A 26,310-nucleotide genomic window follows, 5' to 3' on the forward strand; every position below is an offset into this window, starting at 1 on the left:
CATGTCATGAATGGCTTGACAAAGAAGGGCCCTGCCATTGAACAAAACCAAATCATTGCCTCCCAAATGTATCTCCAAAACAAGAGGGAGCAGAAACTGGCCTTCGCCAAAGACAGTAGCCCGTGCCACCACAGGACACGTTTTTCTTTCCATTCAACAATGGCCTTATCTGATAGCCCCAGCTGGCTTCCAAAATGGCACCTCCTGGCTTGGCGGACCACACAGAACACCATGATGTGTCCGCAGATCCACACATGGTGTCTCATCACAGGGTGTACTGCATCTGAAACAGATCATACAAAAACACCATCAATAAGTCAGAGGTCGCAAACATGACCCATAGACCTGAGATTCCATCAACCGACCCTCTGCATATCTCGTTGATGTACGCCCAAGCCAGCCACTGTAGATGCAGCCCCTATACAAAAGGAGTATGTGGCAAATACAACTCCATTAAGGCATAAACAATTTAATATTCTTGCTGGAACTGAACAAAACTGGAACCTGGTGATTGGTAGCCCATCCAAATAGCATAACAAAGGGCCAGGGGTATGTCCTTTATCTTGTAGGAATTTGTCTAAAGCTCTAACAGGACAGAGCAATTTATCACTGAATGATAGTAGTTGCAGCACCTTGTCATTTTTTGCCTGGTCTGATTTGGAGGAATAGATAAAAAGGAAAATAGACTGCTCGGATAGAGTAACATCTTGAAATAACAGGGCCTTATTGGAGAAATCTTGTCTTGAAGCTACCACTAGCTCGCTTATCCTCAGCATGCCAAAAAAGGCATTTAGTGCGGCTGCATGGAAAAGCATTGCCTTATAAGAGGAAGTGGATAGAGATGGCCAAATAACACTGAGACCCTTTAAAATATTGGGTGACAGAAGCTTGTGTGGGTCCTTAGTTATTATAGCTTCCCTGTACCGTCATTCCAGTAGCTTATGTATCCTAAAATCACTTGAAGTACCATGGCTGTAGCCAAAAGGTTATAGCCGAAAGCCTGTTCTGTCTAGACAAAACTGTTAATCCTTTATCATGTAAGGACACACAAAACTGTAAGAAATGTATAACAGACACAGGGTACCGGTCAGCCAACCCTGAGCATCTTTGGACTGTCATAAATTCATTGGCCGCCCCAATACAGGTTTTCTTTGATGCAGGCGTCAATAACAATCCCAAAGCCAGAACGAATTTTCCCTGCCAATATTCCATATGTCCGTTAGCATCAGGTGTAGAGAATCTGCCACCTCTGGTGTAGAGAATCTGCCACCTCTGGAGCTAGTTGCCTGAATCGCTCCATCTGCATACAAGAAATAGAATCAGGAATCTCATTATCAATTCCAGGGAGGCTGCGAAGAGAATGTTATGCGACAAGCAATGCAATGTGAATGCACATTTTAATCTCATGACTTTATGTGATCTAGAGGTCAGTGAACTCACTACTTGTACAAACACCATGTTGTCACACCAGAGTTGGCCAACTCGCTTGTCCATAAATGTACGACAACTAAAATGGGGAACAATTGCAAGAATGTTAAGTCTAAAGTAATATCTGATTGTAATTATTGCACAGGCCACCTGTGGGCATACCATCTTTTCAAAAAGTGGACTAGAAAGCCTATTGAACCTGTATTATCAGAAAATATGTAGCTGGGCATCTAGCTTCTTAACCTCTCTCCAAATGGTTATACCACTGAACTTATCTAAGAATAGATCAAATGGTGGATAGTTTGCATCAACCTTGTCCTATGGTAAGGGTGTGAAATCCCACCAAAGGCATCACAGAGACATCTTAAGAAGGCCCTACCTGGGGCCACAACCCTAAAGTTGAAATTAAAGTGGCCAATGAGCTCTTGAAATTCCCTTAGTGTTGCCTTTCTAAGGGAAGCAAAGCAGTTGACCCTCTACCAGCATTGGTTAACCATATCTATAATTTTACCTAGGAAGGTAAGCTATTGGCATGGCCCTCTGTCTTACTTTGGTGAGAAAGGAACCCCCAACTCTCCAGCTAATGTTTCAAAACACTGTAGTAATTGGAGACACTGTCCAGAGCTAGATGCCCCCGTGAACAGGAAATCATCTAAATAATGTATAACCCCTTTTAAGCCCAATTTGGTCTTAAACACCCATTTCAAAAATGTGCTAAACATTTGAAAATTTGAACAAGACATTCAGCACCCCATAGGAAGTGTCAGATCCATATAAAATGTACCACCAAAACTAAAACCTAACCAATCAAATTTGCCTGGGTGAACTGGCAACAGGAGAAAAGCTGAATATCACATTTTGCCAACTCTGCTTTCAATCCGTATTTGTTGACTTCCCTCATGGAAGTGCCAAAGAGATATATTTAACAGTAGCCAATTGGTGTGGAATGGCATCCTTAACACAGTCTCTCTTGGTAAAAGAAAGATGATGTCAAAGCTGGAATTTCCCCAGTGTCTTCTTAGGGACTATCCCAATGGAGAGACCCACAGGTCTGGAACAGGAGGTTCCTGGAAGAGTCCAATCAACCTATCTTCGGAAACTTCCTTGATTATCATTTATATACCAGGTCTCCCATTTGCCTAACTAATTTTAAGTTAGGAGCCAAAAAGGGGGACGAAATATCACAAAAAGGGGATCTTCAAACCATAAGTAAAACCTTTTAACAAGAACAATGCAGCCTCTCTGATGGGATAACGTTTCAGCCAGATAGAGAAGGTATCAGCATCTAATGAGCTAGGTCCCTTTTGTAGCAGGGGTGGCAGGGCCACCTACCTTTCTCGTATCTTGGTCCTTATGTCCCATTTGTCCCCTTATCAGGGTGCAGTTATTAAAGGATTCATTCCCTCCACACAATGAGCATTCATGCTTAAACCTACAGGGCTTTCGGTTACAGACACCCTGTGAGCCAAACTCCCAGCATAACAGTTTTTGTTGTTGGCTTGTTGGTCCTGAACCATGAAAGGAAGATAAAACAGGCGTTTTCTGGACCAGATGTCCACTATGCAAGCGCTCACCTTGTGTAGGCCTAGCAGAAGGGGAAGATGGCACCCCTGTAGCCATGGAAGTCCCAGGTATCGGGTTAGGCTGTGATACAGCCTGCAACTGGCCTGGACCCCGTGGTCAAGTGACCAGTGATGAAAGAAACTGTTGCTCAAGTTCCTCACCTGGTGAAATGTCTGAAACATTACCATCCACTGTAGTTCGCTCACCCTCTGGAAGCCTCCTGACACATTGACTGCGAAGAACCCTCATCTTGGGCTTGTAACTGCTCAAGGGGAGTAAGACGATAGCAAACTTTGTTAAATAATCTCTTTTGTTCCAACATCACAGCTGACATATGCCCAGAAGATGCATTTGGAACATATTCCACCCTCTCAGATTCCAAAGCCTGCAACCTGGATAGCACTGAATCCCAATGAATATCTTTATCACTATCCTCCTCTTTGGGGGCAGGGCCCTTCTCCCTCTATTCCTTTCTTTGGAGCTATTAGCAATTACTTTAACTGAGTAAATGATAGTTCCTATTATAAGGATGTGCTCCAAAAAACAAAGGCCATACTGAACAGAACAAACTTGAATTGCATAATATATCATCCATCCCAACATTAATGAATGTATATGTTTGTGTCACCAGCCATCCTTGTATTTAACGGTGGACTCCCCTCCAAATATCATCCATACTGGACCCAGCTTAGCATAAAAATTAATTTGAAAATGGCTGATTAACACTTGACATGTGGAACTGGGGTCCCCTGAAATTGTATGACACCCCTTGTAGAAGCACAGACATCCTCTCAACAAGGCTGACAATGTGACAATAATAAATGGCTGGGGAAAAAGAATAATAATAAAAAATAATGGCTGCCACACTGATAGTAATGGAGGGTAGCCAGCACAGAATGATGTTATAAAGGGAATTAAGCACCAGCTGCCCTTGCATTTATTTGCAGACTCCCTCCCAAAAAATGTCCAGGCAAACCTGGCTTAGCATGAAAATTTTAATCCAAAATGACTGATTACAGATTGTTATGGCAATCTGTGGCCCTCTATAGTTGTTTGACCCCCCAACTGAGCCAGAGACCTCCCCAAACAAGTCTGGGAATGCAGTTATATAAACTGGCTGCCAATACAAAATGGCTACTGAGCCTCAACCAAATCAGCAAGGGAGGGTAGCCAGCACTGAATGCTGTTATAGAATGAATTAAACACCAGCTTAGCATGAAAACTTTTATTCCCAAATGACTGATTAGAGATTGTTATGCCAAACTAGGGCCCCTGGAGATGCATAGCACCCTCCCTGAGCCACAGGCCTCCCCAGAAGAAGGCTGCAAATGCAGCTATACAAAATGGCTGCCAATAGAAAATGGCTGCCACACTTCTCAGCAGCAAGGGAGGCAGCCAGCAGTGAATGAAACACCAGCTGCTCTTGTGTTTATGGGCACACTCCCCTACAAAAACCTTCTGGGCAAACCCAGCTTAGCATGAACATTTTTAGCCTAAAATAAGACTCAGAGGTGGCATTGCCACTTCTTTCTTCTGAAATATAGCCTGCTGCATTTGGTATTCACTGGTGGTCTCCCACCCAAATACTAACCAGGGCAGACACTGCTTAGCTCCCAACATCAGACAGGATCTGAGTCCTTTAAGGTATCAGTGGAATAGGTCTGATTGAGGATTGTTATGTAAAGTTGGGGCCCTCTGCAGTGGAAGGACCCTCCTCACTGAGCCCCAGGCCTTCTTCCCACAACAAGGCTGCAAGGCAGCTATATGAAATGGCTGGCAATACAAAATGGCTGCCAAGCCTCAAACCAAATGGCTGCTACTGAAACTATTAACAGGGGGAGGAAGGCAGCAGGCACAGAGCTTGAAGGGGATATTCTCTTATTCCCCCAGAGGCCCAACTGAGGGCTGCTGTGAAGAAGGACCCAAGCCCCCTTCCCAGCCCCATCACTTAGCCTCCAGAGATCTCTTGTCCTGCCAAGGGCTTCCCACAGTCAGGCCAGCTGGCTCCCTGCTGGCTTTCAGGCCCCTCTTCTCCAAGGCCGGCCAAAGGAGTGCTGGGCAGGAACAGGCATCTGAGGCCTCCTTCCTGCTCCAGCGTTTGAAGCCAAGTGAGAGGAGTTTGGGCAGGGAAGCCCCAAGCAAGCTAAACCCCGCCCCCTCCTCTGCCAACAGCCAGCAGAGCATGCTGTTTTCCTTTAACATGCTGGTCTCTAATGAGAGGCCAGCAAAATCTCCTCCCCAGCCCAAATGGTCGGGGAGAAGCATCATCTGAAGAAAGAGAGGAATTGGATGACTCAATGGATTGATAAGGGAATATTGTCATGGTCTTCACAAGGTCTTGTTTTATACATAGGGATAAGACCACCAGAGGAGTCATTCAGTACTTGGAAAGTGGAAGTCAACAGATGGAAATAATAGGGCAAAACATAGCTCCTTGAGATGATATACCCATCCATCCATCCATCCATCCATCCATCCATCCATCCATCCATCCCATTCAACCATCTGTTTATATCTCCCTCTGTGCGAAGGATACCAAAGTCAGCTTGGAGACTCTCCCCTGCTTTCTGGAAACTTCCATCTGGATTCTGACTATTTTTCCTGTGTTCTTCTTCCTGTCTTAATATTCCTTGTTCCTGACTAATTGTTCTGGTTTCTTGACCTCTTTGGACTGCTACTTCTTTGCTATCCAGTAAACTGTGAGAAATGCTCAGCAAAGAATTGCCATTCCTAGAAGCGCCACGCAGCATCTGCTGACACACTACAGAATTAATGCAGTCAGACACTGCTTTAACTGTCATGCAATCCTGTAAGTTGTAAGTCTTTGTTGTGGCACCAGAGCTTTCCGACAGAGAAGGCCAAATAACTGACAAAACTACAAATCCCAGAATTCCATAGCATTGAGCCATGGCAGTTAAAGTGATGTCAAACTGTAATTATTTCAGCAGTGTAGATGTAGCCATAGAAGGTTCAGGTTCCTTACTCACTCATGTACTACTCCTGTACTACTCCTGCTCCCTCTGTATAGCAGTGGGGAATTGCCATTCGTAAAGGCACCACACAGCCTTGTTTTAGTGAAAATTTGCACTCCCAAAGTTTTCTTTAAAAAGAGGTACTTGGAGTTTAAAGAAATAATAATAAGGACCTGGGGAGGGGGATAAGTAGCCTGTGGCAGGTCCAGGGAGAGGGGCATATTCTCCAGGCCTAGGAAATTTTCTAACCCTGATGCAACTCTTCTGATGCAGATGCTTTCCAGTGTCTATAGCAGAAGGTCTCTCCCCTGACCTACCTACTTTTTAAAAGGAGGAATGTTATGGCTTAAACCTGGAATCTCTTGCATGCAAAGCATATACTATACAAAAGGGTCCTTCTGAACTTACTCTCCAACCAGTTTTGGAGATTGGTCACTAGGATTATTATTAGAGGCTCTTTTCCAGAGTGCACTAACATCCAGAACACACTCTCTCTCTGTCTGTGTGTGCGTATGGGCCACAGTTTGCATGTGGCATGTGATAGGTCTTGTGAAGGTCTTGATCCCCTAGACTTCCCTGGACATCAACATTTTGGCTGACCTTTTTTTTCTGCCAAAACCAGACTCCAAGGGGCTATTTAGGAATGAAATTCTTGTAGAACTGCTTCATTTTTGCTCACATTTTATTTGTGTGAATGTACCTTTGAGATCATTGCTTTATAAATCTGATTTTAATGTATTACTCACTCATGATTTATTTATTGCTTTTGTTTAAAAGTAAGTTACAATGAGCTGCCTTGATTAGATTCTGGAATAACTGAGGAAAAGTTGTAATGCCATGTGAAGAAATGCAATAAATAGATTGGGGCGCTAGAGCTACTTGTCTTCTCAAAGTGTCACTTCGTCAAAACTGTTCTTTTAAAAAAATGATGATCTGAGTTCCAAAGGCAACTTTAAATTATGACCAAAGAAGAAGAAGAAAAATCCACTTCCCCAGAGACAAGCATTGTTGTGACCTACATCAGGATGAGAAAGTGCTGATTTGGCGAAGGGTGTCTCTGCCTAACCAAATCCCTCTTTGTCAACTGAAATTTTTTGCTCATTCCAAGCTCCAACCCTCCCTAGGGGCTGTACTGTCCTATCTTTGCCTTGCGTTTCAGATGCCACTCTTCACAGAGAGCCCTGCTTAATCATTCTGGACACCTTCGATCTTGAAAGCCATGTCAGGTTCTCTTCGCATCAGGTTTTAATGCTCTCTGCTTGTGGGTGCCTGGATATCTGGCTTTCTTTCCCGTGTCGCGTATAAGTGTGAGTGTCACTGAGAGGCATTAGAAGACTGTACGGAGGAGTTTGCCTGGGTGTCGGACTAAAGGAAATATTTATTTGAAGATGTCGAGCCTCATGAGTCAAGGACTTAGAAAAGAACGAAATGTCTGGGCAGGTCATGTGGGCACAGAACAGCTTTCTTCGACTCCCCTGGTGCATAGGGAAGCATCATAGCTCAATGGCAGAGTACATGCTTTGTGTGCAAAAGGTCCTAGGTTCAATCCTTGGCATTTGCAGCTAGGATGAAGAAATACTTTTTGAAACTCTGGAGAACTGCTGTCAGTAAATGAATAAAAGGACTGTTTAGATAGACCAGGAATCTGACAAGTCTGTGTTCCAATGCACAGAATCAGAGCTCTGCTTACCTGTAGTGAGTAGACTACCTTTCCAGCTGACCTTGTCTTTTCACTCTCTTGTAGATAACAAGTGGCTAATAAATATGGTGGTGGTGTATATGGGGGTGCTATGTGTTTGTGGGGTGCAGGTGGTTGTGGTTATATAGATGGCCTAATAGTTGTTTTATGAGATAAGAATGTTTGGGGAGCTATTTACAAGATGGGGCTCAAGTATGTTGGAAATGATGAAAGGTAACTTCAGACTGATGGAATCTCAGACACAAATGCTCCAAGTTTTAGAAGATAGAGACCCCCTTTGAATTTGGATCTCTCCTGTAATCATGCCCATCCATTTTCAATCTCAGTTTGTTTTACCAGTCCTTCTCCCCTTTGCATCTCTCCCCTTGAAAAAAGGTAACTGAGAACAGGGAGAGTGTTGTGGCTACTCTTTGACTGGAAACCATGCTTCACCATATGCTTTGGATATTTCCTTTGAAAGTAGGAATTGGGTATTTTTCTCTGTCTTCTGATCCAGTGTAATATTCTGAGAGATTTTAAGTTCTCATGTTCCTTGGCATGATTCAGGGCATGTCAAATTCAGGACAAAGACTCCATGGTATTTAACGTGTTCCTAGGAAGTCCTTCATGCCACCAGTGACCTTCTCCATCTTCTCAAAGACAGTGGTATGGTGGCCATGCCATGCATGCAGCTGTGATAATCTCCATAAGTCATGCCCCTTAGAGACGTTCCAAAAATACAAGTAGATGTTAATCCATGTTAACAATTCAGCTCTAGCAGTAATCATCTCAGCAAGGAGCAGATCTGTTATAAAAACCAAAAGGACTTTATTAAAACCTATTCAAGATTAACCCCCTCCAGATCCTTGCTTTGCAACAGGGGCAGCTCATAATATATACCATTGCTGGGAAAATCCATTTCACCTCTCCAGCGACTGTAAAGAATTGCAGATGAGCTCAGATGGAGTAAGAAAACCTCAGGGAAAGTCAGGTGGTGTCGCTGTCTGTGCTCCGAGGATGTTGATTCTTTGACCCATTGAGGTCTCTTTTCTGGAAGTTGAAAAATCTAAAATATCTCAAGAAACCAAGACTTTCTTCATGGGTGGCTGGGATAGTGACACGTTTGCTTTCTGTACACAATCTTTATTTCACAGGCAAAATTATTATATATATCATTATATATATAATACATATATGTGTGTGTGTGTGTGTGTGTGTGTGTGTGTGTGTGTGTGTATATATATATATATATATATATATATAATACATAACATTATATGAAATTACCTTCAAGCTATGTGTATAAGGTGTATATATGAAACATAAATGAATTTTGTGTTTAAACTTCAGTCTCTTCTCCAAGATACTTCATGCAAATACAGGTATTCCTACGTCCTTCCCCCAGATATCCAAAATTCAAAACACCTCTAGACCCAAGCATTTTGAATAAGGGAGACCCAACCTGTGGGACTGTTTGTAGGCTTCCCTTTCTTTCCCTTTTCTTCTTGTTTGAGAAGGAGATACAGGCTAATCTATTTTTGAAAGAAGCAATGTATGCATGTCATGTTTTAAGAAGAAGAACCTTTACATATGAAAGGGAGGCTTTGCTCAGGGCTCTCTGAGTCTGATAGTGTGAACACTGATGTGGTTTTTTGATAGTGCTAATAACCATGCTGCTTTTTCTTCTTCTTTTTTGTCTGTTTGTTTTGATTTGTTTGTCTTGCAGGTATTTCTGATGGAATTGTGACATGTAAGTGTCATCCTATTCTGAACTATAGCCAGAAATGTTGGGCTGGTGGAGGTGAAATTTGATAGGGAGGGAATGGAAGCCCTGGGAATGCATGGGGCAGCACACTCTCCTTATAAATAACAAAACAGTAAACTTTGTAAGACTAGGTATATAATGCTCTTTTCTGGCAGGCCTAGCCATATGATTTTTAAATTATGAGTCTTTAAAATTATGAATCACTTGTTGTTGTTTTTTATAATATGTATGCTCTTTTAACTGATGTTAAATTCTTTTAACTCATTATACATATTTTAACTGATGTTATGTGTTATATGTCCATATGTTGTATTTTAATGTGTTGTTCCCCACCTTGATTCATAAGAAGAGGTGGGTAGGAAATCCTCCTATTCCTCATCTATTAGATCATGCCTACTGGTGACACTGGGCCTATACTACAAGGGAGAAAACAAAAGAGGTGGATTTTGCGGAGGGTTCTGAAGGAAAAGGAATGGAAGGGGTATTCCAGAAGATTATCATGGGAAAATGTTCTAGGAGATAGCAAATAATAAATAATATAGGCTGCGGAAAGGTGCAGAAGACTTCCAGTGTCAGAGGGTGGCACAACTGGCAGAGTGACTGAAATAAGCAGGTTGTAGGAGGTTAAGGGAGCAGAAATAAAGAGAGAAAATAAAGCAGTGGCACACGAGGAAGGATTTTTCATGTAATCATTTATATTTTTGAAATAATTATTTCAAGTAAAGCATTTTAGGTGTGTTTGCATTTTTCTCAATAATTTATTGAGTGACTGTTTTGTCTTTGTTGCTTTGGTTTCAGTCGAGTATAGTCCAAGTCCCAGCCCTCTTATCACAGTGACGCATAAGCCAGAGGAAGACACGTTTGGGGTAAGACTTGTGGGACAGTTGTTGGGGAAAGTACGGTTTTGCTGTTCACCATCATGACATTTGTACAGCTACCTCTGAGTTCTTTCTCTGATATCCTTTCCAAAGAATCATACCCGTTGTTTCTTGCTATGTACTTTTTGCGAGTTGCCCAGGACAATTTTGAAAGATAAGGTCACAGTCGTAGGTTGTGGCTCATAGAATAATATAGTCTGGAGGAACAGTAAAATCCATTGAATCCAACCCCACACAGACTTACAAAACCAAAACACTTCCAATAAATGACCACCGGAGGTATAAAGTCATCCAAAGGAGATTCCACGTTCCACTGCTGAATAGTTCTTATCACCAACAAGTTCTCCCTAATGTTTAGGTAGAGTCTCTCTTCTCAACATTTAAATCCAATGGTTCATGTTCTGGTGTGTGGAACAGAAGAAAACAAGATCACTCCATCTTGTATATGACATCTCTTCAGGCATTTAAAGATGGCTATCCTATCACCTCTCAGTCTTCTCTTCTGCAAACTAAACATACCCAGCTCAGTGAGCTGGTTTTCTAATTTTTTATCCTCTTAGTTGTCCTCCTCTGGACACATTCTTCCTTTTCAATATCCTCCTTGAACTTTGCTATAATTACTCTTGAACCTTGGTGTGAAGAACTGGACACAATATTCCAGGTAGGTCTGATCAAGATAGAGTAATATTTTTACTTACCACAGTCTGAAAACTATTCTCCTGTTGATGCAACCAAGAATTGCTTTGGTTTTGTGGTTGCCACATCACACTGCTGATTCATGTTTTGTTTGTCTTACAAGACCCTAGGTCCTTTTGACATTTACTGTTTACAAACCAAATGTGTATTTAATTTCCCTCCCATCCAAATGTAACAACTTACATTTCTCCCTGTTGAAATTATATTTGTTAATTTTGGACCAGTGCTCCAATCTTTCTCAGCCTAGGGTTCTCTGGTTGCATTATATTACACATTTCCCTTGCTGGTTATGGGATACAGGGAGCTAAAATCCAGCATATCTGAAGGGTAGTGGTTTGGGGAAGTCTGGTATAAATATATGCATTCATGCATATATTCCCTCTATTTCCAGTGTTTTGTGAAGGGGAAAAAAACTAACTTAAATCAGCTTAACCATCCTCAAGGGTTAACTCTCTTCAACAGTTTAACTCTCCTCAAAAACAAAACCCTTGCACTAAGTGATTTAATCTGGGATATTTCCATAGAGTGATTTAATCTGGCATATTTCCATGGGCAAGAAAACCCCTTGATGGTTTCCCCTTAGGGCCTCCATAAGTGGAAACAACTTGAAGGCACAGAACAACAATTTCCTAGAGTATTTAGTTATTTTTTTCTATTTTCAAATATTGATATACTGCTTATAAATATATATAAAATTCAAATCGCTGTACATCCATAAAATATGAGCGCTGTATATTCATAAAATATGAAACAGACCGAGTAAACAAGTGCACCAGACACAAACACATTTGTCAAAATGCAAGAAATAGATGGAGAGCTGGATCAAATGGAGAAGGATGTATGGATAAATATGCTTTTAAACATATCTTAAACATGTTTTGATGTAGTGCGCAAAGGAGAATTATTCTGCAAGGTATTGCAGAGTAGTTCACAAGTTTGTTTGTGGGTGCAGATTCCATAATACGCATACATCCCAAGCCAGAAACACATATTCACATGGGATGGAAGATTTGTTCTGAGTAGCTGTCAGCCTTCCTTTATTCCAAAAGAAGAAGAAAGAGTGATGACAATTTCTCTGTTTTTTAAAAAACCTTTTCCCTTTTAAAAAATACTGTACAGTATGTGGCTGGCAGCTGAAATTTAGGGATCATTTTTTACAACTCTTCAGGTGACAATGTTATAAAATACCTACCTTAGAGCTCTTATTCTGTGTCTACTCTACTTCCCAATAAGTTACTTCGCAACTTTGTGGGAAGAAAATGCCCTGTTGGACTGAGTTGAAGGTTCATCGTGACTGGATGTGTTTAGAGATCACAAAATGATGATTGGTGTGTCTGTGTGTATCCGTATGTACAACAAGAGTTGTGGAGTTGGATGTAGAGTATATTTACTGCACTGTACTGTTATATCATGAGAGCCAGCATAGTATAGTGATTTGAGTATTAAACTATGACTCTGGATAAGTGTTGAACTTTAACTCTGAATGGGAGTTTGAATCTCCATTCAGCCATGGAAACTGCTGGGTTACCTTGGACAAGCCATTTACTCTTAGCCTTAGAGGAAGGCAAAAGCAAACCCTCTCTGAGTGCATCTTGCCAAGAAAACCCCATGATAGATTAGCTTTCAGGTCAACGTTAGTTGGGAACACCTTGAAGGCACACAACAACAGACAGTTACACTAGTGTGTCCATTTTACAGAAACGTGAAACTTCTTGCTTGGTGAGGTACTTAGAATTTGCTGATAGAGAAGGATAGTACTGTGGTTCAGGGGATGGATCTGAATGCTCAGCATTCTATTGAAAACTACAGATCTGAAGAATCATAACAGTAAAAACATGATCAAACTTTAAGTATTATTGCCTTCATTTCTCCCAGGTTAATGACTACATTCGAAATGCTACTAGGCCCTGAAACTGCTTGCTTTTAATTTAGTGCTGATTGATGAATTAATAAAAATTAGGAAGAACAGCATCCGCTCAAAGGTGGACTTTGAGTGATGTTTTCTAGGGAAAAGCAGGGATCAATAAGGGTATAGAAGAGGCAGTGTGGTATAGTGGTTTGAGTGTTTGACTAGAACTCCAGAGGACCACAGTTCAAATCCCTGCTTGGACATGGAATCCACTGGGCAAGCCAACAAATCTCTCAGCCTCAGAAAAAGGCAGTGTCAAACCTGAACAAACATCTTGGCAATATCAAGAACAGAAGATCAGATGTCCCTTGGTTGACTGTTTTTTGGAACACGATCACTCCTTTAAGATCCTGTGCTTTTTGGTGCCTGAGAAACTTATTTTCCCAGAATGAGCGCACCTTGCTTAAAAAAGAAATGGATATTGAGACTTGTCACATTAGTCCCACATGGTCTAAATGTGGACTTAGAGTACATCCAACTATTTTAAAACCGGAGTTTTGACATATCCCCTAATTTTTGCTCTGTTGTGTAATTGCTATGATAAGAATGTGCTTGGTACACCTTGGAGAAAAAATGGAACGGTATAATGCTCTGCCTCCTGCTTCTCAAACTATCAGTTGCAAGGCATAAGTTTGGAAACATTCTGTTTGGAATCCCTGCAGGGGTTTTTAAAATTGCATTGCAAGTAATATTTTGTACTTGTATAGGTTTGTTTGGGTTAATAGGCATTTTTAAAATTGAGACATTTGACATGCATCTTGATGCAAGATATATGTACACAAAATTAATATGGTACATTGTAACATGTCTCCTGTTTTAATTTTTGTTGTTTATGTACTCTCCTTTTTCTTTCCTTTATCTTTTTGCAGCCCCTGAAGAAGGCCATTAAATATTACTAGGCCAAAACCTATTGGGATAATTGCAAGAATAAAATAATTATTTTAGCGCCTTGAAACTTAACTCTCTTCTCTATATCCCCTTCTGTGCCAGTTTGCTGTCTGTTGTCAGAAAGAAATGTCTAAAATCTCTAGGCAGACTTGATCAGATACAATATGTATAAATAAAAGCATGAGGATAATCCAAGGCTGGATCAGGCACTAGCCTGCAAGGAACAAAACATCTCTTTATTTTATGTGATATGTATTTCATTTTTAAAGGAAGGGGTTTTACAAGCAGAGCAAGTTGCACAAAGCATGATGAATATTTTCTCATATGCAGAGGGAAGAACCCCTGAGAGAAAGCTGTCTGTGTACTGAAAAGCCAGGAATAAATATTCTGTCAATATGTGCAGAAGGAAAGGCTGGTGCCTCCAGCAAAGCTTTCTATCTGGAGCTAATCCTGCCTGTTCTCTTTTTTCGCCTGCCTTTTCTCCTGCTTCATCCCTAAGTTTCCTTGCTGTCTTTCCACCCAGCCCCATGTGTTTGAACGGATACACAATTGCTATTTCTACATCATGTTTCTGCCCTTGAACATCCTCTCTGGCCACTTCCCATTGTATATGATAGAAAACCTGCATCTCCTTTCCAATGTGTGCTTGAGAAGGAGCTTCAGCCATATTCTCTCTACCCTTTAAAGTGCGACTCTTTGTGTGTCTTCTGAATTCCGTTCATAGGGGTCAGATCCAAACTAACAACAAATCCATACCCACCTCGACTCTTGTGCTGCTGGAACATGCAATGTTTGACTGCTTTCACAGTGAAATTGTTTCTTTGAGGCTTTAATGCGATTTTTACAAAATCACTTTTTACTTTACAGTTTTTGGAAAATGCAGCTTTTTTTTAACAGATGTATCCTGTGAATTAAACTTGGGACTTCTACATGCAAAGCAGTCCTCTGTCACTCAGTGCACCAGAGACATAATGGCCAAAATCCTAGTTTAAGTAGGGCGGGTTATAGACCGCCGCTTTGAGGCGGTCTGCCGCCACCGCCGTTTGCTCCGTGCGGGAGCCGCAGCAGCCACACCGTGTGGCTCCCGCGTGGAGCAAAAAAGGAGCTCCAAAACACGTCTGGACGCTATGCGTCCGATACATAAACATGGCGGCCCCCATGTGGAAGGGGCGCCGCCATGTTGTACGTATGGAATACGTACTAGGGTTAGGGGGGTGCGGAAGCACCACCCCTTCCTAACCCTAATACGTATTCCATACGTATTTTTTGGCAGTCTGTAACCCCCCTAAGAGTCTGCATATGCAGTTCCATGTCTTCCCTTGCACCACCAACTGTTAGCTGCTTGCCAGTGAGGCAGGCAGCGAGAAGGGTGGAATTACAGATGATGAAGAATTAGCTGATCTCAGCCCAAAGGTGGAGGAAATGATGGAATGTTCCCAGGTGGAGGGCATCCTTCTTTTACTTCCCCTGAGAGCCCAGAGCAGCTTCATTTACATTGTCTGAGTTGCCTCCACCTCCCACAGGTAAGCTCCAGCTGCCAATACCAATGCCACTGCCAGTCCTCCTGAGGGTTAACAGCTGCCATGGGAGGCCTCTTAGACAGAGCACATAGGGATTGAGAATAGTTGCCTGTGCCTCATCCAGAAGGAGACATGTATGTGCATAAGGCACATTTGCACAGACGTGCCACTAACAGGATGCTGCTGAATATATTCTCTGCCTTGCTTGGAGATTTTACTTCTGTAAGGCTCTGAGGACGTCTCTAGATTCTTAGAATAACAGCACTAGCACATCACACGATCGCAACTTTAATAAAGTCTTTCCAAAAGGCTAAATAAATAAATAAAAATAAAAAGGGGGGGGGGAACACAAGAGTTTACAAAGGACAGAGATCAGACAATTAGATCCCTCAGTAGTAAATACAAACTGTTGGGCCATGTGTAACTTTGGGAGATTGCAACCTAAATTGTTTGCTAAAATAAACAACCAAGCTGGCAAGCATAAATGCCACAATGGGAGTTAATTCTGCAAATTAGATATCCCACAATGCACACTGAGTTAGCAGCAATAAAAGAATATCTTGTGGGACCTTAAAGATTCAGGGGTTTTTTTGTGTGGTTTTATCCTTTCTGGGCAGATATATATATATATATATATATATACGGATAACGGATAGACAAATGCAAACGGAGACAGCAGTGTATACAGTTGGCTCTCCGTTTTCACGAGGGAACAGTTCCAGTCCCCCCCCCCCCCACGAAAACGGAGGCTTATTCAAGCCTCATAGACTTGAATGGAGCACACCCCCATGTGCATGGCAAGGGCGCATGCACCATTGCAAATAATGGAGTTCACCTGTCCATGGAAAGTTGAGGGCATGGATCTCAGATCCACACATTAGGAGAGGCACCTATATATGCATATAGATACATAGAAATAAGTAAATAAATAAATAGCCAGAAAAGTAAGAAGTATGGCTGTGTTATGGGGGGGGGGGGCAAGGTTCAGGGGCTGGAGGGGTCATATTAATATATCCCTAGCCCACCAGGTGTTGCAGCTCTTGCCAGTGTTTTTTCCATATCAGTGAAATTCAGCAGTGCAAATTCCCTTAAAACAAACACTTCCAGTTTAAAACAAGAAACACAGAGAGCATATATCTCATGTTGAAGCCAATCATCAGAAACAATCATTGGTTGGAAAAGAAGCTGATGCAGGTATCCTCAGGTATCTCTCTTGCCCTCTCAATACTCTGAGCTTGAGTTGAATTTCATAAAAGAAAAAAGAATGAACATTTGAAAAATGAGTCGAGAAAACTGCAGAGAAGTCTGTAACACATGCAAACATGTGTTTAGCCAATGGGCGCAAGTGTCCACATTAAAAAAACAACAACACTTTTGGAAACATGCGTGAAAGGGTTTCTGGGCAGAAAGAAAGACTCACATGGAAGTAGTATGGAATTTTCACCCTTTAGAGAGAAAAAAACCTTGCCTTCGCGTTTAAGTTTCTTTTTGCAAAGGGTTAGCATTTTTATTGTTGCAGTTGTTTTTGTTGCAAATAAACCCTTGACATCTCACCATTTTACAGAGACTTCCTTGACTCTGTTGTTAAAAAAACGACAAGACTGTGATGTCTGCTTGATAAGAACATTCCACACTCAACACCTCTGTTGATCTTGTTTTCCTGTACAGTTTTACTACTAATATTCTACTATTATTACAGAGGTTTTGCATTCCTTTAATGTTCCCGGTATACCATAGGCGCTTGCAAAATATGTATATATTTGTATATATGAATAAAGTGACTTGGATCTGTCAACTTCCTTTGTGGTATTGAAATCAAGATAGCAAATTAAGAAACAATAGCAGCCCTGATTTGTCAGCGTGAATTGTTTGTTCTGTGTTTATCCTATATTCTTTCTCCTTTTCCTGTTTGATTTCTCTTTTCGTTTGTGCATTTATCTTTCACTTCAAATAGAATGTGTGGGCATTATAACACTATAGAGTTGTAATAATATCATATGATGTACATAGTGGAGAACAAGTCACTTTGAGCGTTTCAGAAATAATACTGATATTCATTGTGCCGTTCACAGGTATCCATAGCTGTTGGACTTGCGGCCTTTGCTTGTGTCCTCCTGGTGATCCTCTTCATTATGATCAACAAATATGGTCGGCGATCAAAATTTGGAATGAAAGGTACAAGTCAATCCCCACATCTCCCAATGTATTATATTCTGGGGAGGTTGGGGGGGGGTGTGTTCTTTTCATCTCCTCTTTGTCTTTTGATGGACATTGGTTTGGCATCTGTACAAATGTTCCTGTTGGAAATCCAACTGTGCATTGGAAGCAAATCTAAAGCAAGAATTTGTGGCATGATGCAGAGACTTCAAGCACGGAAGGATAGCTTATGTGCAGTTTCGACTGTAGGTCGCCAGTGCTAATCATTGGTTTTCAACCTACTCTTTGTTTGGTGTTGCTGATTTCATGTTGCTTAGTGTATCCGTTCCATTGAAGAAGTGACAACCCAGGGGACTCCATTCTTATGAGTCTAAAGATATACAGCAAGAAGAATGCTGGTGAGCCTTATAAGGAATGTCTTCTCATTCAAGGTCTATGTAACACTCAACCTCCAGGGTATCTCTATCTATTGTAGGATTGTGGAATACACACACACACACACACACATACACACAATAATATACATATTGTTGCTATTATACACTTTGAGAATTGTGGAATATGTGATGAGAGAACATTGTCTGATTTACAATGATGTTGGTTTTACACTTTTTTTTTTGGGAGGGATTTATTTCTAGGTGTAGACACGTAATGAAAGTAGGATTTCCCTACCTTTTACCCCCTTAAATTCCTAAATAATTGTCGTCTGACCTATCCTGATCTTGTACATCCTATAGAGCATGACAGATGGCTATGAGTGGCCTTATCCAGGCAAGTAAAAGGTTGTGGATGGATGTAGTTGCAGCACATTAATTGCTTCAAGCGGACAACTTGCAAAAGATCTGGCACTCATCAGAGGTCTTTTTAGTCTTCCTGAGCCACCATTCTCTCACTCATCCACCTCCACCCAGCTTTTGAGCACTTCTTGAACAGTAGGGCATTAAAATAGCAACAGTCTAGCCTGGAGGCCAGCACTCTGTTCCTTCTTTATTTACACTCGTGTTGTGAATTTCCTACTTTAGTGAGGAGGAACTGGGTCATGTAAAACCTGGTTGCATGTGGTGCTGTCCTTCAGAAGAGTCTAGCTTATGGAATGATGATGGTGGATTGAGCTGGTGGATTGGGCTCAAGACTCTCCTTGCTGAATGGTGATGGGCCAATCAGTCAAGCTCATTTTGTCAGACTCCTCATTTTCTCCATAAGCTCATTTATTCCTTGTTCCACACCAGTTTGTCTTCTCTTTTGCAGAAATACGTGCAGAATGTTCATGCAGTCTGTACACCTATATCTATCAAAAGTGCACACATTCTAGCATTGTATGCCATTTTCTTTTTAAAGGAACACACCATCAAATAGATGTTTAAAGAGACTGGGATGGGAAAGAAAATTGGTATCCTCAGATCAGGCATCTATTCTGAGACGGCCCACCAGTCAAACGTAGGATTTCTATGTTCTACTGTGTTTGTGCATGAGGGTTGGTTAATGGATCCCATTCCTCTATGTGATAGGAAGACCTAGCCCTTTCCAATGTTAATTACTTTGTGCAGACTAAGCACGGGAGACTTCTATTGCTAGGTTATTGCATTTTTATTGATCTCTAGAAAGCTGCTTTCCCCCCCAGGCGTAGTTGATCTATTTCCTACAGACTATGGTCTGTGAAGTCGAAGGCTTTCATGGCCAGCGTCCATAGTTTTTTGTGGGATTTTGGGGCTATGTGGCCATGTTCTAGAAGAGTTTCTTCCTGATGTTTTGCCTGCATCTGTGGCTGGCATCTTCAGAGGCTGTTACTTTGTGAATGCCAAAGTGGTAGCAGAGATACTTCTTATGGTCATGTCCAGGCGGATCAAATGGAATTGGCCTCACTTTCTTCCCAATACAATTCAGCAGACGGGGAGGGGGGGGACCATTACAAACTCCATGATCTTTGATTTGTTTGTTTGTTGCACCTTTTTCCCACCCGCTATTGAAAGTTCTCTGGTTACTGCACAGTATATTAAAATGTAATAGAACAATGACTGAAGATGGAACACAGTAAAACCACGATAATACTAGCAGCAAAGAAAAAGAACATTTCAACATATGAATCCAAAATTAAAAACCAGCAGTAAGGTAAAAAAAGTGTCAAGATCGAAGTGTGTTAAGATCGAAAAGTATTAAAGACCAATTGTTTTGTTTTGTTTGGGGCATTTTGGGGGGGACTCAAGCTCAAAGGAATATGAGATCAGCTTGAAAGGGGCTAAAGTGTTCTCAATAAATTGGAGGTAGATGGAGGTTTACAGTCCAAATACACCCCATCAGACATTTTGTGCGTAATTTTTTTGTGCTCTCACCGCAAAATAGATTTTCCAGCACATCACAAGGCTCTGACAAGTGGCAGGTTAACTGATACTGGGTCATAAATATATAGACTGGGGCTGACAAATTTGTCAGTCTGTCTTTAACACACATACATTTAAAATAACACATCAGATTTATCCTGCCAAATTTATGAAGGACTTTTAGAACATTTCTATCAAACACAAACTGTGCAACATTTTTAGCATCTATACTTAACAGACTCAAGAGGTAAAGCTAATCTCAGGATGTAGAATATCTACTTCTCCATTCACATGCTGTTAGAATTCATGAATATCCCCCTCCTCTCAAGTGCAACAGTTAAACACATTTGAAAGTCTTAAATATAAACTGTGCACGACTACTAAAACCCTGCAAAAGGTGGAGGATTTGCCAGTGTTTTTCACAGTCCTCTTTTGAAGTGTGTGTGCAGGCTACATTTGGATGGTGTGCCTCTTAAAAATGCTCCTTTTGATAAGTTTCTCTACCAACTTGTAACTTCTGCTACCTGTTTCATAAATCATAGACATAAAAGTCTCTCTGCAGAGTTAATTCTTTCTTTCCCATCCCTTTTCAAAGAGGCTTTTTATTGGTAAAGCTGTTAGGCAGAATCCTCAGTACATGAAGTCCCAAACCTGGGATGGTTTCTCCTTCCTTCTTTAATTTATCTAGTCAGTGTGCTCTCTATAAATGCAAGGCACAAGTGAATCTGCTTCCAATTTATTTGTAAGGATAATTCTCCCACCTTTTTACTACATCGTGGGGCTGTGTGTATGAGACCCTTATTCACCAAAGTAATTGCAAGTGTTTCAAATTGATTCGAAGTCCACAAATTCCCAAATTGTTGTTGCATGCACAGTTGGTTTAATTGTGCACCATTCTCAATTCATTAGTAGTGAGTTAATGGCCATTGGAGTTGTTTGCTAGCTCACAGTCGCACATTTCAATTTGCCAAGTGGAGCTAAGAAGACCTCCGGGCTTTTCCCTTTGGAGGCCAAGCGACGGCAGGGATCCTTTGGAAAACATGTTTAGAAATTTCAATTGATTCAGAGTTCCACAGTCAGCTTTTTGAACATGACTTCTAAAAGTGAACATGCCATTGATCTGGTGCCTATCTCTAGGATTTTATGTGCTTATATTTGAATATATATTGGTTGAATTGCTTGTTATGCTATTTTTAGTCTCTCTCTCTCTCTCTCTCTCTCTCTCTCTCTCTATATATATATATATATATATATATATATATATATATCATGCTCCCCATCCTGGATGCCTTAATACAATGATAGCATCATACCACCTGGAACACACTTTCTCAGCTGAGTTTAGGAACAGAAGGAACAATATTCTGATTTGGAATGAGATAGCTTACTATATACTTACATAATGGCAGGATACATATGTTTGCAATAAAAGTGAAAGGACATGAATAGGAATATATGTTAAATATTCTGGGTGTTAATATTTTTAACATGAGGTTTGGTTTAATTATTACATCTGTTACTTGAATAATAAATAACAATGGTTTGTGTAGATTAAAATCTTGATCAGTCAATTTGAACTGAATGAAAATTCCCTTATTCCAGGGCTTTAAACATCATTGAGTTCATGAAATGAAAGGAAGGGAGTGTGGGGGCAACCATAGAAAAGAAGAAAAGGAAGCAAGCAAGATCAGTGATTGCTTGCAACTCATTGTGTGATGTTTTATGAATGATACTATTGTTGGTTCATTTCATGTTCATTTCTAACATGGCTATATGAATGTGGATGTAGAAAGTACTTGCTGAGCTGTTCAGCTGCAATTCTGAATTAGTTAATAGGTGTGTCAAGCAAAGTAGCTCCCTATTTGATTATGATTAGAAGCCTTTGACATATTCCTTTATTAAAATATGGTAGCTGTCCTTTACATTGATAACCCAACAATACCAGCATTAGGATCTTCAGGAGACCAGTTCTTGCTGTGCGGTTTTGGAGACTTACACATATGGCCTGATATATCCAGAATGAATGTCTGTGTTCACATCTGAGCTTAAAGGAAGTCTAATGCTGAATGTTAGAAAAGCTAGCTTCTGCAATTATGTTAAGTAGAAGTCCTAATCTCTTGATCGGTGGAGTAGGCTCTACTATTCACTTTATGTGGCAGATGCTTGATGGTACGGAGATGTCACAACTAGGGATGGAATGATGATTCAGAAGTATTTGGGGGAAAATATCCATAAACATATTTTTTTTTAAATGTCAAGAAAACCTGATGAGCAGAATTATGGAACAACACAAATTGTCATAGTTTGGGATTTATGCTTTGCAAAATCTGGTTGTGCACCATTCTCAAAATCTGGTTCTGCTGGACTAGATTAGGGACCCGTTGAGCTTCATAAATTAAACTACACTCAATATTTCTAGGCCTTTTTGGAGGACAGAAATGGACATAGGGCCAGTCAGTGTTAGATTGTGGGTATCTAGTTGAGATGGGCATCCAAAAATGTTCCAGTCTTGTTTTCCTTTTCATTTACTGGTAAAGTAATCCCATGATATGCAATGAAGGATTGTTTGGATGAGTTTACTCTCCTCCTCTGCATCCTGAAATTGTGTGAAAATTTTCCTTTAGTTGTACATTTTTAAATGTTTCCTGTCTTTAACATATTACAGGTATCTGCCCTTATAATGGGATTTTGCCTTTTCTCCTCTTCCTGAGCTTCACTTGCATGCCCTCCAGATCTGCCTTAGAGGTTTTTCAGTTCTGCAGGGCAGATTTGTGTGAGTACATAGAGGACTGCAGGGGGAAGAAGGGGTCCTTTCCACCCACAGTTTCATTTTGCTGTTGGGCCGCTAGGACTGCACCTGATTCTCAATATATATATTTCAGTCCTTGGCACCCAATTCAAAATGCAGGTTAATACATTCAACACTACTGTCAGCTCTTATCCAGGGTTGCTCTTGTGCTTTGTCGAATGTTAGGTTTTGTCTCTCACATACACACTTTCTCGCTCTCTCACTCCTAAAATCATCTGAGCCTTAGGGCATTCTGAATTTGTCAGGGTTGTGACCTCTCTGTGTTGGTATCTTTGTTCTTTATTGGATTTTAAAAGCCTCTTCTCCCTTGGCTCAAAACTACTTATTTTCACCTGCCTTTGAACCCAAGGAGTGGTTTCTGTGGGACTCTCTGTATGCGTTTGCGTGTTTGACTTCAACATCATAAAAAATGGGTTCCTGTTTGCAGGTACCATGCCACCCATTAGAGAAAACAAACTTAGTTTATAAAATTCAATAACCAGGCAGAGCTTGTTGTGCTACATTTCAGTTGAAAGCAATAGCAATAAATATATTTTAAAAATGCACAGAAAACCCCAAGTCCCTTCCCAATAGACCCCCCCCCTCTCCCAACCTCCGCTGACACCTGTCACCAATATTTTCATGCAGCTTGGTCACATACGTCTTAGCTACATAACTAAATAGTCTTTAGCTGGTTATGGACATAGTCTTTGCTTTCAAGATATGCCTCTGGGGTTTACTAGTGGGAGTGTCTCCATGCATCCTGACTTGCAAGTCCAGCATAGTGTGGGTAGCTGTAATGGAGAGACTGTGGATCCATCCAACAAGGTGAGAAGTTTTATGGTAAGATTTCAGGTAATTGTCCACCCAAAATCAGATGACACAAATCTGGACATTAGGGATAGTTGGAGCAGCAATAACCATGCAGCAAATAAACTACCCCAAGAAGGCATCTGAAGACATAGACTTAACTCTATGAAAGCTCATGCTCCCAAATTCTTTCTTTCAGCTACTCTCAGCAGTGCTACAAGCAATCTCTACATACTGATTCTGCAGACTAACATGGCTATATCTTTGAATTCTACCCCAAGATCAGTGCAGATGCTCCTGCAGCCCTTGCTGCTGTTAGCCAGAGCATCAGGATTTAAATGGAAAGAGAGATGGAGCTGGGTATCATCTATATAGTGGTGGCATAAGCCCCCCAAACTCTGGACAACCATATTGTAAAGGACCTCCATGATCTATGTTTTCATATGAGCTTAGGAGGGACATCGCTAACAACCTGGTTTGCAAAACTGGATACAGACAACACTGAGACAATTTTCCTTTCCCCAGCAGCAATGCATCTTGATGTTTAAATATTTCCCCCCTGCCTTCTGTAAAGCCAGAAATATTTAAAGTGATGACATGTAAGTCCCACCCCCCAGTTTCTCCCTTCTTTTCCCAGTGAGGTTTGTGAACACATACTGGTGACTCCTAAAGTTGTTTGCAGCCAGGCTGGGATGCAATATTTTAACACAGTTTAATTTTCTGAGTTATAAAAGCCCGCGCAATCCCCAGCCTTGAGACCATTGCAGAGTTCTGCCTCTTTGCCACAACAGCACTCATAAGAAGGAGTAAGCTGGAAGTAGCAAGGCTGCAGGGGCATTGGGTTAATGAGGAGAGGTAGGAGGCTGGTGACCTAGCAGAATATTGCTGGTATCATGCGAATCCTCTAACTTTTGCAGCTGCTCTCAGAGCCTGCGGGAAGAGGAGGATAAGCCTGAGTCAGAGTGAAGGAGCTAGAAAAAAAAATGTCTTTGCTCATGGCAAATTTGGAAGTCACACGGCAGTTTGGTGTCCTGCTTTCTCTTTACTTCAGTATTTCAGCTTTACCACACTGAAAAAATCCCACACTTCTTGACTTTTCACTCAACAAAGCAGCTTTCCCTTGAGGGTGGGGATATTTTTTAAAAACTTTCTCCACTTTTAAAGCTTATTCATCTAACCTTTTTTAGTCCAACCTTTGGAATATCACAAGTTTAGTGTTCAATGTGTGTGTTTCCATTTGCCTGCATATGCTTGTATATATTCCCTCCCTCCTGTCTTCTGGATTTATCTTTGAACAAGCATGGAATCACAAAGCCCTGGTTGTACAATTATCAACTATTATTAATGATTATTTATTATTATTAATGATTGCTGAAGATTCCCAGTTCACCTATTCTGTAGTTACCTTCTTATTTCAGGATAAGCATAGCTGACTGATATCAAAACAGATCATTGGTCACTGGCTGCATCAGCATTGCAGAAATAATCCAGGTTGACACCACTTTAACTGCCATGGATAAATGCAGCCATGCCAGTTAAAGTGGTGTTAAACTGGATTATTTCTTCAGGGAGGATGCTGCCACTGACTGGGAGAATCATAAGAGTATAGATTTGGATGAGACATCAAGGTCCATCTAGTCTAACCCTTGACATCCTGAAAACTGAAACACTACTGAGATATGGCAATATAAGCTCTTCTTAAAAATTCTATGGTAGAATAATAGAATCATAAGAGTTGGAAGAGACCACAAGGGCCATCCAATCCAACCCCCTGCCATGCAGGAATTCACAATCAAAGCACACCTGACATATCCAGCCTCTGTTTGAAGACCTCGAAAGGAGGAGGCTTCATGACACTCTGTGAAGTGTTTCACTGTCAAACAACTCTTACTGTCAGGAAGTTCCTCCTAATGTTGAGGTGGAATTTCTTTTCCTGGAGCTTGCATCCATTGTTCCAGGTCCTACTCTCTGGAGCAGCAGAAAAAAAAGCTTTCTTCATCCTCAATATGACATCTCTTCAAATACTTATATATCATAACACTTCTTAGCTCTCTCTTCTTCGGGCTAAACATACCCATTTCCCTAAGTCTCTCCTCATAAGACATGGAACTTTATCACATGGCCCTAGAACGGGCCCATCACGTTCCAAAAAGGGGGGCGTGATGAGGATGGGATGGGGCTAAGAATGGATCTTACCACACAGAGGAAGACCGCCGCTGCTGCCGAACATTCCCATCGCATTCTACATCTATCCCAGAGGGGCGATTTTTGAAAACGCTTTTGAAGTTCACGGTTTCCAGACCCTTTACCATTTTGGTCAGTGTCCTCTGGAACAGTCCACTTCTCTTCAAGGCAGTGTATTTCACTGTCAAACAGCTCTTACAGTAAAGAAGTTCTTACTAACATTTAGGGGGAATCTCTTTTCTTGTAATTTGAATCCATTGGTTCATATACTTGTATATGGAACAGCAGAAAATGAGCTTTCTTTATCCTCTACATGATATCCTATCATACATTTATAGATGAGTATTCTATCACTTCTCAGGTTTCTCTAAGCTAGGCACACACAGGTCCCTAACTGATTCCTTGTAGGGCTGGGTTTCCAGACCTTTTACCATCTTGGTGACTTTCCTCTGGACATCTTCCAGCTTGCTCACATCCTTCTTGAATTGTCAATTGTTTAACTTTGAAATTTATATTTAAATTTTTATAGAAACAAAATTTTTATTCATTATTATTATTTTACACTGATATGTGTATAGTCTTCCTTGAAGTTTTACAGTGTGGCCATAATTGTACACTGCTGTTTACATTGCATAACTTTATACATACTAAGCTATGTAGCAAAGGTGCTGTGAAACCCTCCTAGTGATGGGTATGCATATCAGAGCACCAGCAAGAGTGTGCTAATGTGCATCAGCCTCTATCAATGCACATCTG

General features: G+C 41.0%; 1 protein-coding gene across 3 annotated transcripts in view; it reads left to right on the forward strand.

The window, feature by feature from the left end:
• LOC149307419 (NT-3 growth factor receptor) overlaps positions 1-26,310 on the forward strand; it is a 366,336-nt gene that overhangs the window by 166,166 nt on the left and 173,860 nt on the right. For all 3 annotated transcript variants that reach the window (XM_089539129.1, XM_089539130.1, XM_089539131.1), the window contains exons 9-11: positions 9,368-9,391; positions 10,205-10,272; positions 17,370-17,472. In XM_089539129.1, the coding sequence (XP_089395255.1) occupies positions 9,368-9,391; positions 10,205-10,272; positions 17,370-17,472 (195 nt within the window). The remainder of the gene's footprint in view (positions 1-9,367; positions 9,392-10,204; positions 10,273-17,369; positions 17,473-26,310) is intronic.

Source organism: Sceloporus occidentalis, unplaced genomic scaffold (genome assembly GCF_023333645.1).
Source record: "Sceloporus occidentalis isolate IW3139 unplaced genomic scaffold, rSceOcc1.0.p SCAF_9, whole genome shotgun sequence".
Taxonomy (NCBI): Eukaryota; Metazoa; Chordata; class Lepidosauria; order Squamata; family Phrynosomatidae; genus Sceloporus; species Sceloporus occidentalis.